The 14,389-nt window shown below is 36.5% G+C and overlaps 1 protein-coding gene across 1 annotated transcript in view; it reads right to left on the reverse strand.

Annotated features, from left to right (window-relative positions):
• Window positions 1-4,807: 4,807 nt before the first annotated feature.
• The window catches only part of fig4 (FIG4 phosphoinositide 5-phosphatase), a 44,990-nt gene continuing 35,408 nt past the window's right edge, over window positions 4,808-14,389 (reverse strand). Inside the window, exons 21-23 of the mRNA XM_023348115.1 lie at window positions 12,664-12,752; window positions 9,945-10,019; window positions 4,808-6,376 (exon numbers count right to left, since the gene is read on the reverse strand). Coding sequence (XP_023203883.1) covers window positions 6,199-6,376; window positions 9,945-10,019; window positions 12,664-12,752 — 342 coding nt within the window. The 3' untranslated portion in view covers window positions 4,808-6,198. The remainder of the gene's footprint in view (window positions 6,377-9,944; window positions 10,020-12,663; window positions 12,753-14,389) is intronic.

A 14,389-nucleotide genomic window follows, 5' to 3' on the forward strand; every position in this document is an offset into this window, starting at 1 on the left:
GTCATGCAAGGAGCGTTTCAAACTGTGGAGACAGCGAACGAGAGAGAGAGAGAGGGGGAGGGAGACGGAGAGAGAGGGAGAGAGAGAGAGCGAAACACAGTACTTGGCTCTCTGTCCTTCCTTTGGATTAATCCAGCAAACAGAGTCATAAGAGAAATCCAGACAGGTTCTAGAAGAGACTGATGGATATCTGATTTGAAGCGAGCAGTTAAAATGTTGCTTTGCATCAAACTCTGTTGGAGATTCTGAGGAGTCCAACCTGTTTGAAGCAACAGAAATACATCTGTACATGTCATTGTACTTTAACTACTATTAAAATGTACTATTAAAAATAAGGAATCCAGAAAGCAAGAAAAAGCTCAAACTGTTTATATTACCTGCTGTTTTTGAGCAAACATACCAAAAGCGTAAAGTCAGCCATATGTATTGATGTAAAAGCATGATGAATAAATTACAGTAATCTAAAATCTTTAAATAAAATTTACTCGGTGTTATCATGGTTGTTGACATGTCATCATATCTTGTAGGTTTAACTTCGATTGGGTCAGTCAAGTATTGGTCTCAAAATATCATCTCTGTAATAGTCAAGTAGAAAATACTTAAAAAAAATAGTCCATGCAAATTTTTTACTTAAATTTCAATAACAAACCTGTGTATTTTTTTTCTTTAGAATGTAACTAACTTGAATTATAAATTTTGAAGCAAATGACTCTATTAGTTGGAGTACATATTCTACTTCAGGGAAGTGCAAGGGTGGAACTGCATATTCACATTGTGGAAGTTAAACCTTGCAGCAACATCTTGTTGAATCTATCTTATAAAGAACTGTAACTATGGGTAACTGTAGCTGCAAAGTGTACCTAATAAAGTGGCCACTGAGTGTATCTATATGTATTGTGAAACAAACTTCTCAGTTCTTTCTCTGTGTGGGAGAGTGATTTGAAATACCTACCTTATGTGACAGCGTAGAGTTTATACATTAATCATATATGGCAGAAATCATTTATTAAGTAGAGTATAGCATAAATTCAAACAGTTATATGTGAAAAGAGTGTATTATTTCAAGCTAATCGGTGATGTGTTTGAGCTTCTAGTGAATGCTGAATTCAAATAGAGAGGAGGGAAAGAGAGAAAAAGCAGCAGTAAAGCAATATGTAAACTAGCTTTGGTTTCCTGGTAACAGCAGTTTGGTCAACCTCTGTCAAGCTTGGGGGCTGCAGAAATCTTTATTCATGAGCTGAGTAGTCACATGAAGCGTGTAATATTTTATATCAAAGACACAAAATTCCAAACAGGATAAGAAAAAATATACAAGTCATTTCATTTGCCTTGTTAGAATGCTACATGGGCTAAAATGCCACCAAAACCAAAGTACTCCACTGCTAAATCCAAATATTCAACCTCTGCTCTGTTTTAGAGGGGTCTTCCCATAATGAGCTAAAAGAAAAACAACAACAACAGAAAAAAAAAACATAGCTGTTTGCATTTATTCACCCACACCGATGTGTTCCGAGAGAGTTCTCAGCGTAATGAGACATCTGCCATTAGGAACAGAAAAATAGGACTATTTTATGAAAAGCCTTCGTTTCGTCAAAACAGTCCATTTTTGGGAAGCAAACCTCAACTGTCAACAGCGTGCAAACACAAACAGCAGAGCAGTACAGGGGGGCAAACACCTGTCTATGTAAACACAAAGCAGTGACTCACCCCTCAATTCAGAAATGCCCTTCTAGTGATATTTAACAAAAGCAGAATCCGAGTATGTCTCTAATAGGCGGCGAAAAGGTCAATAACAAGAGCCTGCTCCCTCAGAAAATTTAAATAAAGAGTCAACTCAGCGTGCAGGTGATAAGTTTATGGTTAAGTAATGGGTGAACAGATTTAGTGTAAAAAAAAAAAAATTGCATGGACAGGTAGACGCAGCAATGGGCTTGGTGGTGACAGCAAAAACAAAAATCTGTCCTTGGGGAATAAATAGAGACACAGCAGAGAAATAACACTTCAATTTCACTCAGAAAATTGACCTACTTCTTACCTAAAAAGCTGCTGTACTCACCCAAGGAAACTTGTACCCTTTATGCAACACATCAATCATACAAATTGGATGGCTCCATCACTAGAGATGTCACGTAATTAGATAAAAGCTCCTGACCCACTGTTCAGTAGTGAGTATACAGTAAGAGCTATCATGACCCAAATTCTACAGAATTTCCATCATTTAACCAGCAAGATTAGTGCAGATGTTAGCAATAAGTAAATAATGTTTATGCTTTGAAGGTTCTTGCATGAATGGCCCTGTGAGAGTCCCTCTTTTAGTTCCTGAAAACATGGGAGGTCATCTACATTTTGGGGGTATTGAAATAGTTGTCCTATTTTCAGCAGTGAGCTGACAGCAGCAATTCTCCATTGACTGCAAATGCTTAAAAGAAATAGAAAACTCGTTGAGGTGCAACAGACACATAAGTTATACATATATATTTTTTCTGATACTTGTGTGGCATCCTTTCTAACACACCCCTGGTTCACAGCTTATGTGGTCCATGTCAAAGACCACCAATGTTTTTGGATCACAATGGATGTTCATCAGTCCTTTAAAACAACTTTTCATGAGCAGGCCCAATTTGATATATATATATATATATTTTTTTTTCTTTTATTAGGGTAGTTGTGTTCTTGCAGATCAAAGTTTTTATGTGCTTCTTTTTATTCAAAGTCTAGATCGCTGATTTTCCTTCTGTATAGTTTCATCTGTCTGAGGTTAAGAATCTCTCTGCTTTCAAAACTGGAAAATGTATAAAATAGGTGTACAAAATTTATTGTTATAGTCTTGTTTCATTATACTACACAAAGTAAACTTTGAAACTTTTAGATTAGGTTGCAACATTATGGTATAAAAGTATTTGTAACTCTTATGCGCATTTTCACCAAAAAACCTCATTTTTAAAAAAATTTGTGGTGTCACATGATAGACCAACACAAAGCAGAGTGTAATTGCAAAATAGAAGGAAAATAATACATCAGATCTAGAAGCAGCTAAAGAGCCCATGACAAATCTGGCAGAGCTATAGAGATCCGCAGCTTTGATGTAATTGTTAACTGTTACGGGATGTTATATATACCAAAATCCCACAGAGATTCTGAAGCAATACTTAAACATTACTTTTTGTTTCTTTTACTTCACTATTATGTGCTACTGTGTAAAAGTCTATCATATAAAAACACATAGAGGTTTGAGGTAAGACTGAAACTCTGCCTTTATTTTCATATTTGTTTTAGGATTCAAAAAACAAAGCACTCACGTTTTCAACAGAGAAACGATAATCTCAGACTTTTCTTTATCCAAAGAAAAACTTTGTGACCCATACGCTGTTTAAAAAAAACATATATTAATGAGGTGATGTAGTAGGTTACACAACTGTTCTATTTCAAAGTTGAACAGTTCAACCTGTACACAAACAGAAATTCATGCAGCTATGTATAATCACACTACCGCCTCTAACTTTAACTGTGGCTTATCCTGATAATCAATGGTCTATTTTCACCAAGCTTCTCCACAAATTCTTGGGCAGGCTCTTATTATTCAGTAATAAAGAGAGCGAAAACTCTGTTCACATTAAAACTGGTCTCTTCTACATTTCACTGCATTTTTATGAGATGACAGTCACCTGATATGAGGCATTTAAGTTCAGCTGTCCAAGCAGAAGAACGTTTTTGGGAATGGAGCTCAATGAAAATATATCAAACAAGGGTTAAAACTTTGAAATAAAATACATTCAGCTAATACGAGTTGATAGGAGCCATTTCACAGGAGTCCTGTCCCATTGATGGCCTTTTAGGCAGTGGTTGGCAGAATTACAGAAAACGTAACCAACAATTACAACTGACAATTCTCTATTGGTTTACAAGCTACATGTTGAATGGATTCAGTGTCTCCCTGTATTTCAGCCTCCAAAGAAGAGCTTAAATAAAGGAATAAGAAATATCTGCCCTATGTAGTCTTATCTATTAATGTAGAGAGCATGGTGCGAGTTATGCCGTCACACCCGAGGTGTCGCTAGCACCATCACCTCACTATTTTGGAGTCGACAAAGAAACTATAAGAACCCCGCGGCCGTGACGCAACCCAAAATCATTGAAGCATCTCAACCGAGGCAGGAGAAAAAGCCTTCTAGGTCCACCAAGAGGCTCTTGTCACATTAGGTGAGATGTGCAAACCTGACATCAGCAATACAATCTTTGCTCGTTGCAATTAAATGTCAATGCAGTGTTTCAAAAGTATAAATATTCATTCACATTTAAAAAGAAACCTCTTCATTCATCACATCATATGCATATCATGTTCTTCCCTGCTCCTCCTCCCCTACTCTCACGTGGCACTAATGCAGTGGCCGGTGGTCAGTCTGAATGACGACTGAGTGTTAGTCGTAAACGGAGAACATTTCACATTTTCTGACACCTGCGCTTGAAAGCTGAGAGCTGAGAGAGTGTGAGGGGAGAGGGAACATAAAGTGTAAGGCAGCAAGGACGTGAAAGCGGATAAAGGATCTAATGGTAGGGGGAAATGAACACTTAAAAAAGCTGCATGAAAGGTAAAATATCAGATCTATGGATGGGTAGCAAATTAGGGAGACCAGATTGCATCCTTAATGAAAGGCATCAGAAATACAATATGGAGGCTTCAGTTGTTAACTGAGTAATGCATCAAGTCACAGAATTTTTTTTTTAACTAAACTACAGTAGTTCCCACTAATATAAAACTTCATTAGCTAACAAGACATAAACATACATGAAATCCAACTACAAAAGAGGAATTTAAGACAATTTTATTTATATTGAGCATTTTCAGAAAAGCAATGCAAAGTTCCTTACATGAACGGAAAGAAAATAAACAAACAGTTGTGTTCTTAAATATCAGTTTATCAATCAAATCAATCACATCCCGTCACAACCAACCCTTTGAGGACATTCATGATCTCGATGGGACAAATACTGAAATTGAGTGTGACATCTCTGATCAACATAGTTATGGTAATTAATATTACCATTTGCTATAGTCTGAGCTAGGGGGAGGTTATGGAGATTAAAGAGAAGAGGCCCAGAGACAGAACCCTGGGGTATTCTGCACATGGTTAGAGAATGAGTCTTAATTTTTCCATTAGCTGTTAAAAGCTGAACTTTATCAAAAGGCATTCATCTTCATCTGGAAGGCTAAACAGAAATGTTATTGTAGCAAACCTGTGTGTTTACATTTTCGGTAGACATTTAACATGTTTAACATGTTTACTATCATTGCATTTGGACAATCTCAAGAAGACAGTCTGCTGAATTAAAATAATATAGATTTTATCTAATGTTACATGACGGTTTTAAACAGTACTGGTCAAAATAGCAAAGTGCACATTTGTGCGTGAATAAGAATGTTTAAGGTCAGTTTTTGTGCATTAATGTTTTGCATGTGCACCTCAAAAACAACAGTTTCACAATGAAGTCCTTCACATAGGTTTGATAAATAGGTGTTAAATTTATTAAAACACATCTCATATGTTCAACACAAAATAGTAAAAATTTAAAATGTGTACCATTTTGTCAACTATGAAAGTTTTATGGTTCATGTTTACAGAAACACTTCATATTTACAAAAATAAGCAGACATGTTTTTGGAATGATAAATATATGCAAAATAAAACAACATTTAAAAAGAGACAAAAGATTAGTCAGAAATGACAAACTGACTCCAAACAATATGTTCTTTTAGAAACAGTTCAATGTCAGCTCCTTGCACTGTGTTCCAAAACATAAGATTAAAATTATTTGCATCAATTCGCACAACTTATATTTGCTTTTAATTCTGCAACTACTATATATATATATATATATATATATATATAAAACTTTTATCAAGTTATATATAACTTGATAAAAGTTATATCAAGTTATATATGGTGATTATATATAAAAAACCACCATCGTAGCCTTGTAACAGGTAGGTTTACACAAATAATATAGTTGAAAACTTATAAAACAGAAAATATACAAAAGGCTTATTTGATTTTATTATTTTTTTTAGTCAAAATTCAGCTGTGTAAGGTCTTCTGTACATCGTCAGGAGAAATGCATACAACTTACCAGAGTGACGAGCAAAAAAAAAAAAAACTGAAACATTTTTGTCCTTATCATCCAGTTTCAGATATTTGGCTTTCACATGTATCTGTTCTTCACGTACTCCCTGTACATCAAAATATCCTCCCTGCACAGCGCCCTCACCTGGCCGTGACCCGTCATTACATGGCTCGCAAACATTTCGTGACTGCCTCTGTCTACTTGAGGAAGAGAGACGGCATAGATGCTGTCATCCTTGAAGTGGGACATTGGTTCTCTGAAAGTAGACATGTAAGAGAATAAAAGCAAACTGTCAGACCAATCAGGTAGCAACAGAAGACTAACACAAGCGGGGGAAAAAAACAACCTTTCCATATATTTAGCAAAAAAAGCTATTTTTAGTTTACCAAGAAAGAAAAAAAGCTTTTTGAATATCACGTGTTTAAAGCAGCAGCTAATGGCCACGCTGATAATAAAAGCAACACGGGGATTGTGGAGACGGGCACTTTTTCAGCAGCATATTAGATGTTTTGTCATGTTTTCTCAGAAACTAAACACCAAAGCATGTCTTTCTATCCAAACAATGGATTAACAAGCTTCTGCTTGTCAGATGGTCCACTCAGTCAGCCAGTTTGACAGCAGCTGGTGTTCATACAGGAGCGGAACAAAAAAAAAAAGCAAAACTGAGTTTCAACAGAACCTTACTGGTAATGAGATTTCTGAAAGCAAAGGCAGAACTTCAGGTAGACACAAAAGCATGCCTTCATGTAAGAAACTTGGCATCGGCTCTTCTAACTAGACACAAAGCTGTGAATTATTCATCTTGAACAAACTAGGTATATGTGTGTGTAATTTGTTCATGTTTTTGGTTTTAAAAATTGTATTAAATCAAAATAAGCCAAGAGTTAAAATTTTGTGACATTTGTAGTGTTTACAAAAAATAAGCTGCAATAGGCCACTAAATATAAATATTTCCTAAAGATATTTCCTGTGTGCAGATACTAATTGTACAGATGATTCAACCAGCAGCTCTAAAAATGAGTCAGATTTAGTTGTTCTTTTCCTGTATATCATGTTAGTCTGCACTGTAATCCTCATCAGTGACTTTCATTGAAAAGGAAATTCATACCCTCGTCTTTTTAATGCAAAACAACAGGAATTGGCAACAGCATTCATATAATTTCCATTTTTATCTCCACCAATGGAGTCAGTATCCAGTTGCCTATTCCGGATGGATCAATAGAGGAACCACACAGAGGGAGGTGAATGAATAATGCGCCCCTAACAGGAGCCACACTTTCAGGGTGCCGTAACAACTTAGAATAGCCCGGTTGCGTAACAGCCAACACACCTGCCACCAGCTGTGGACCAGACAGGAGGAGACGAAGAAAGGTGAAGGAAAATAAAGGACTAATTGATAAGATTGAGACCACCTTCTAACTCAACTTATAGAAAACTTCCCTTTTATTCATTTTTCTTGTGTGTCTTGTAGCAATCAGAGTTGTTATCTTAGTACCAATGAGAAGCCAAATAGATTTACATTCACAAGTGAAGCATTACGGCTTTTGCTACGGTGCTCCGCTTGATGTGATCACTATAAAACTTTAATAGAACTTACTTTGGATTTATTTCGAAACCAGTGGACATGGAAACAGAAAAGAAAGAGAGAAATAGAGAAAAAAGAAAGGAAGACAACTGGGGCAACAAATTAAAAAGGAAAGAAGGAAAAAGAACAGAGGAATGAAAAAAGGATCTTGTAAAGATGCCTCCAAGAGAATCTATTGAAGTTTTATGTTATAATTATTGGAAGACATAGTAGCGTGTAAATCAGCAGCTCAACATCAATGCCTTTTCTAACCACAGAAAGTGCAACAGTCTTTAGGAGGTCTAAAAGTGAATAGTTACAAGTATAGGTAATCTCATTCTTTTAATAAAGACACACAAAAAATATCATTATAAAATTTCTACCATCTCTGAATCAACCTCTGACTTCCGTAGGTTTGCTCAGAAAGGTCTGGAAAAGAAGAAAACCTTCTTTCAGGGTCATCTCTTGCAATTCATTTAACTGTGATTCAACTGCACATGCTCTGCAGCCTTTGTTCTCACAAAGCAATGTACAATTGCAGGACAAGTAAAAAAAGGATTGCCACGTGAACTTCTTTCTTGCAGTTTTCTCCCTATTCTACTAAAACGTGCAATGTCCAGAATGCCTGATTATTTTCCAGCCAGATGTTCTTAACATTCCCATCCATAGATGTTCTCTACCTGTGTAGATTAAATTACTTTTAAATAAAAAAAGTAGCATCAGTTGTTTCCTAAACTTTTACTTTACTAAACAGATAACGAACAGTGAAGAGTGAATTTGTGCATTAAGACTTTCAAAATACAGTATTTCCATTTTTAAAATTTATTCAAATTGATTTGACATTTACTAAAATGTGATTAAATTATTGAATAGCACTCAGCTTTTTCTGTATCCTTGGAGATGAAGCTGAAATTAATACCTCTGTTCGAACTGCATTGTGCAGCTGCCAGGAAAATTATTAAGCAGAAAAAGTTGAATTCAACTTTTGTCTTTAATGCTTGAAAATTCCAAGGTCTTTTGCCCAACTATCAATTAAAATGCATTTAATCCATTTTAGATCAATTCTGCTCCCGATAAAAGATAAATAATGTGATGGCCGCATCCTTTTGTTTCTTCATAATGTCAATTATTTATATTGATACTTAGGCAAATTATTTTAATAATTAAATTACAAAAAAAAATTCAAATTATTAAAAAAACATGTTAAGGCTTTCAAGTTTCATCTGAAAAAATAGATGAAACTATAAATTCTTAATTTATAGGCAGAGAAATTTTACATCTTGGGATGGAATATGTGCTTCCTTTTATGATCAAAAGAAAGAGTGTTTTTCTATGGCTTCACATTGAAATTACACGTGTGCTTGTGCATAGTGCCTCCACTTCCTGCTGGGTCACGGATGCAGTCGCAGCAAGAAGACGGCTGGACCACGCATGGAATGAAAAGAAATAGAGTAATACCATAAGAGTGCACAGCTAGAGGCCTTGCGGGAACTTATTTAGTTTTGCGCTTCTCCCGAGGATACTTAGGGGGAGAAATTGTATTTCCAAGTGTTTTTTATGACTTAAAGCTAATATGGCAACGGTTAACAAAACGTGAGTTTGAGCTACTAAGCTTAGTTACACGTGTCTGAGTATTTCCATGTATATCTCGATAAACAGTAACAATGTTTGAATTCAAAAAGTAATCAGAAAATTTAGCTTCTCTAGCTATGGCTCTTTGTGGCTTTCTGTCCTGGTGGAAGATGTCAACAAGTTTCTACAGGACAATGGTTAAGTCAACAGTATTTCACATGAGTTTGTAGGCTATATACAGAACTATACGTTTTAAAAAGCTTTAATATCCAAATTTTCTAAGAGTCTGAACTTGGATTTTCATTAGCTGCAAGGTATAAGCATTGAAATTAAGAGTCAACATTATTTTTGCTGTTTTCTGTTTGTTTGCCTCTGCTGTGTTTCCCTTTCTGAGTATTTCTGGACCATCTTTATGAAATCAAAGGGCTCTGCTAAAAGGTTATGGATTTAGATCATTTGTGTTTGTACAACCAGCTCTATAAACACTACAGCCTCAAGAGAAAGGAGAAGTACAGTCAAATAGAGTATCAGTACAATGAGATCCAGTGGAAAAAACAGTGAATAAGGTTTATATAAAAAAGCTGCAACTTTGTTATGTTTTGATATGAGAACACCAAACTGGCATTTGTGCTGAACTGTTAAACAGCGACCCCAGTTCTTTTCGTTTAATGGTTCACGTTTTACTTACAAGCAAATGATATTCGCCAAGTTTATGCGTTCTGTTTTCTCCACTGTGTGCTGGTTCTCACCAAGATGTGCAAACCTGCAGAAAGAAAAAAGAAACGTATATAAAAAATTACCCTCTAAAATAAAACCAAAAGGTAAATTGTAACTCCTTACCCTTCAGTATCATATTATTTTCTTCATAAATATCTTTGGATCCACCGTCTTCTAATTATTCATCAGGTTGTTCCCCCCCCCACTGGCAATAATGTGCAAAATCATAAGGGGATTTTTTGTTCTTGCTTATGATTTTTATTATTGATGCACTGATTAGTGACGCTCTGCCTTTCACTAACATCTTTAGAGCTGTTGCTGCTTCCAGTTTCAATAATGAATGCAATTTCGTTCTTATTATGAGCCACTATGGTGGAGGGATATGAACATCATTCTTCACGACAATTTGGAGGCCAATTCCCTTGCTCCAATTACATCTGTGTCTGCCATCAAAGTCACATGAAACAGAAAACAGAAAGCGCTGACGGTGTTTGGAATACAAAACAAAGCCTGGGAGGGGAGACCATAGCGATATGTGTCAGAAAGGAATCAGCCGGCACTAGAGAACAAACAGCGCACGACTCCACCACTGGCAGAGAGCATTGGGCAAGTTTCTGACGGGGCCAGTCCACCGAGTCAACTGTGCCACCTCACCCACAAACACGTTTTCCCCAAAAATGTCACACCAGGTACAGAGAAAAAAGCAATATTTGCAACAATGTAACTGGTATATTAAATAATCAACCCAAGTCAAATTTTCTTTGAACATTTTTCTGTGAGTACCAGAGAAGGGTCCTATTTTAACATTTCTACCTTTGGAGCCCAGAGACGGGTCGACTGACCTGAAGGATTTTAGCTAGCATCCTATAAGAAGTTTTGCATGATTTTCCACTCCTCCTTTCTGGCCTGACGGTCAATGGCCACGTTTACAATTGAAGAAGGGATGCTAATTTGAGCCATCAGAATCGTCAGTTTGGACTCAGGTCTTTTGACCCTCTTTCGGGACTTCAGGGGAGAGGTTGAAACCCTGGTACTCCCAGCATAGGTTTTATAATACATCACAAAATAAATTGTATATAAGTGATCCCTGACCCAAATAAAACATGTGACCTGGATTTAACTATGCGAATAAGTATGAACCTCCTACTGGGTAATTAAGCCGTTGGTGATTATCTGCCAGCTGGAAACCAGTTATTTAACCCCAAATTAAGCAATGAGTGGCTACTCATTTTTTCAAGCAAAAAAAAAACATCCTGTGGTTGGGGAAAAGATGTTGTTTCTGGTCATTTTCATGCATTGAGCAGAGGAAACATCTATGGAGATTTTACAAAACTACTAAAAGTTATCATAAGAATTGTCCTGTGCATTAAAAAGAAAGGACAAACTGTGGTCTGAAAACAAATCCAAGACTAATTCTGATATGTGATCACTTAAACGTTTGATGAACTCAAAACAAAAAACACTACAGTAGACCTCAGGGCGGTTCGTACTGAAAGTATATTTCACTTAAAGGTCGACTATCACAAATAAACATAATCACTTCCAAACTGTTCGGGGTCTTTCAAGGACATAAGAAGGCTGTGTCTGAAAAAGACATTATTAAAGCTATCATCAAATATTCATTTAGCTTCTGAATAAGAAATAGTTATGCTCAATTTCGAAGCCTGTGGGGATCTATTTATCAACACTGCTGGGTGCATTCTGGGGCAAAAAATAAGATGTAACACAGAAGAGAAACAGATGAGTGAATGAGGGGACAAAGGTGGACAAAGAACAGTCAGGTCAAGAGTGTGATGCACAGAGCAGGGCAAATATGACTATGTCCATTTATCAAAATTGATTATTTTGCCCTGAGGGGGTGACTGACACAGACTCCTTGTTTCATCCTTCGCTGACTTGGGGACATATGAATAGAAATAAAACCTTTTGAAAATCATAACAGCACTTCTATTCAGACATAATTTAGGTATTTAGGTCAGATTTTAAAAAAAACCTGTTATTTCAATGGTTAGTTGTCAGGTCAGAGTACTTGTTGTCTAAGCACAGCACAGAAATTATTGGCATGAGAATAGATTGCGCGGTGAGATTCTGTTGTTTGCAGTTGCAGTGGTGATGAGACACAATGCATACAAAAACCATGAATGGCCAAAATGATTTCTCTCGACCTTAATCTGGTGTAAAGGGGTTTTTTGGTTGTTGAGCTTCTCCAGCTGTGTTTTTTGAAATAATCAGTACAACCTGATGTAGATGAGGACAAGAGATAAGCAGACAAAAAAAAATGCTGAACACTGGACATCTAGGAACATATTTTTTATGACAATTATAAGGTTGAGTTGCGCTTAATTTTATTTAGCCACCCATAAAATTAGCATCCGTTTTTTGCTCCATGGTCCTGTTAAAATTCAGGCCAGGTTAGCCTCTTTAATCAACTCCAAGCTACGTTTTTTTTAACCACATTTAGACATAGACAGTTTTCTTTCAACTTCCACTGTTTAGATGGACGGCAGCATCTTTTTTTATTCCATTCAATAAAAGAAAAAAAATCTGTTCAGAGGAAAATAAAAGCATCCAACAACAGAATTCCGCAAAAACTAATGAACCACTTTACTAAATAATTATAAATCTGCCTTTGATGTGGACAATTTGCAAAAGGTGGGTCCATAAATGAAATCTATAGCAGTAACCTTTACCTTTCGTAAATGAGCAAATCCTCCTCTGCGGGACACTCTGCAAGAATCCGACCATAAGGCTCCTTCATTGCTTGCTGCAGCTGGACCTCCTGCAGAGGTAAGACAAATGGTAACAAATGAAAATAAATGTGCTGAAGTATTATTGACGCGTTAACATCAATGTTACCAAAGAGGTACAAAGAAGACCAGTTCAGGACGCTCTTCTCAGAACATAAACCCATTCAGACAAGGTCATCAAGTTCAGATGCTCCTCTGCAACTTCTTCAGCAATTACGGCCACCCAACGAGTTTAATATAAGCAGCTTTGACAGTAATTTAGTGGTGTCTGATGAGGCAGTTTTAGGTTTCTTCATGTTTGTGTCCTGTGGCCTCCTGGGGTTCTTTCACATGGTGCCCAGTTCGTAGAAACACAAAATATCCATAGAATTATGACCACTTGTCTAATCTTTTGCGAGAATTCATTTTTGCCAACTAAAAGGTATAACGCACCAGAATATAAACTCTACTAGACCTCTAAAATTACGTTATGGCACCTGAAAAAAGGTTTTAGAGGGCTGTTTTATCCATCTTTAAGTCTACTGAAACTTGTTTTATGATCTGTAATGCGTAGATATGACAAAGAAGCATATTCAGAAATACTGTATATGACTTAATTGTTTTATGAACTGGAGGTGATTTTGTTTCAAACTGAAAGGAGCCTCTAAAGAAACAACAGGCAGCTTGTTATGTAACAGCACATAGAGCAGCTACCAAGGCCAATATCCCTCGTTGTATTGCAGCAATAGTTTCAGCACTATGCTTTCGATCTTATTGTTTTTGTATTAATGCGAGTTGCACAGACAGGTGAAAGAGTTGCACAGATAGGGGACCATGAACAAGAAATAGCTGCTCTGAACACAAAAAACATATCAGCACAAAAACAAAGATCCACAGATCCTGTCCAAAGCAGACAGAGACAAAAATAGGACATTTAGGACAAGCAGTACAGGACAAACATGAACTTACTGATACATCTATAGTAAGGCAGAAAAAATAAGCATGTGTAGTTTAACAGCAAATGCGGTAATGATCCAATGTTTAAATATTTCAGCGTTTTCGTGTGTTGTGCTGGCACCAAATCCATTCTCAGAGACTGCCTGCAGGCAGCGACACACATAATGTGTGCCTGACACGTGAGCTCCATGTCCAGCACCAAATGCATTTATTCATGACTGGATCATCGCTCAAGGTCCTGACAAGACAGAAAACTGAAGAACAATACATCATGACTCATGAGTTAGAAACAAATGGATGGAGAGAAAAGAGGCAGGCATTTTTCTAATCACAGTCAAACCTGTTGAGATTTCTGAAAGCAGACTTTTTCTGCTCAGAAAATTTTAATTTTAAGGTTTTAATCGACAGTGTCAAAGTATCAAAAAAAAAGAAAAGAAAAAAAGCACAATACTTTTCTTTTGTTTAAAATCCATTTAATTAGATGCAGACTGTGAAGATAATGGCTCACCAAAATCCCTCAACCACCTTGGGTGTAAACTCTCACTTCAAATGCCAGCTATTCAGCAACTGAAGTGACAGATTAAAATGGAGCAGGACTCCTTCTAAATACACAAGGGAGTGACCTAATTTTAACCTCCTTTCACAAGGTCCTTAAGTAGTTTTTATTGTTTTGTTTTTTGAAATTTAAGAGCTAGAAAAAAGTGTATGAAATGACAAAGCAGTAGGCTTGTTA

Source organism: Xiphophorus maculatus, chromosome 15, assembly GCF_002775205.1.
Source record: "Xiphophorus maculatus strain JP 163 A chromosome 15, X_maculatus-5.0-male, whole genome shotgun sequence".
NCBI lineage: Eukaryota > Metazoa > Chordata > Actinopteri > Cyprinodontiformes > Poeciliidae > Xiphophorus > Xiphophorus maculatus.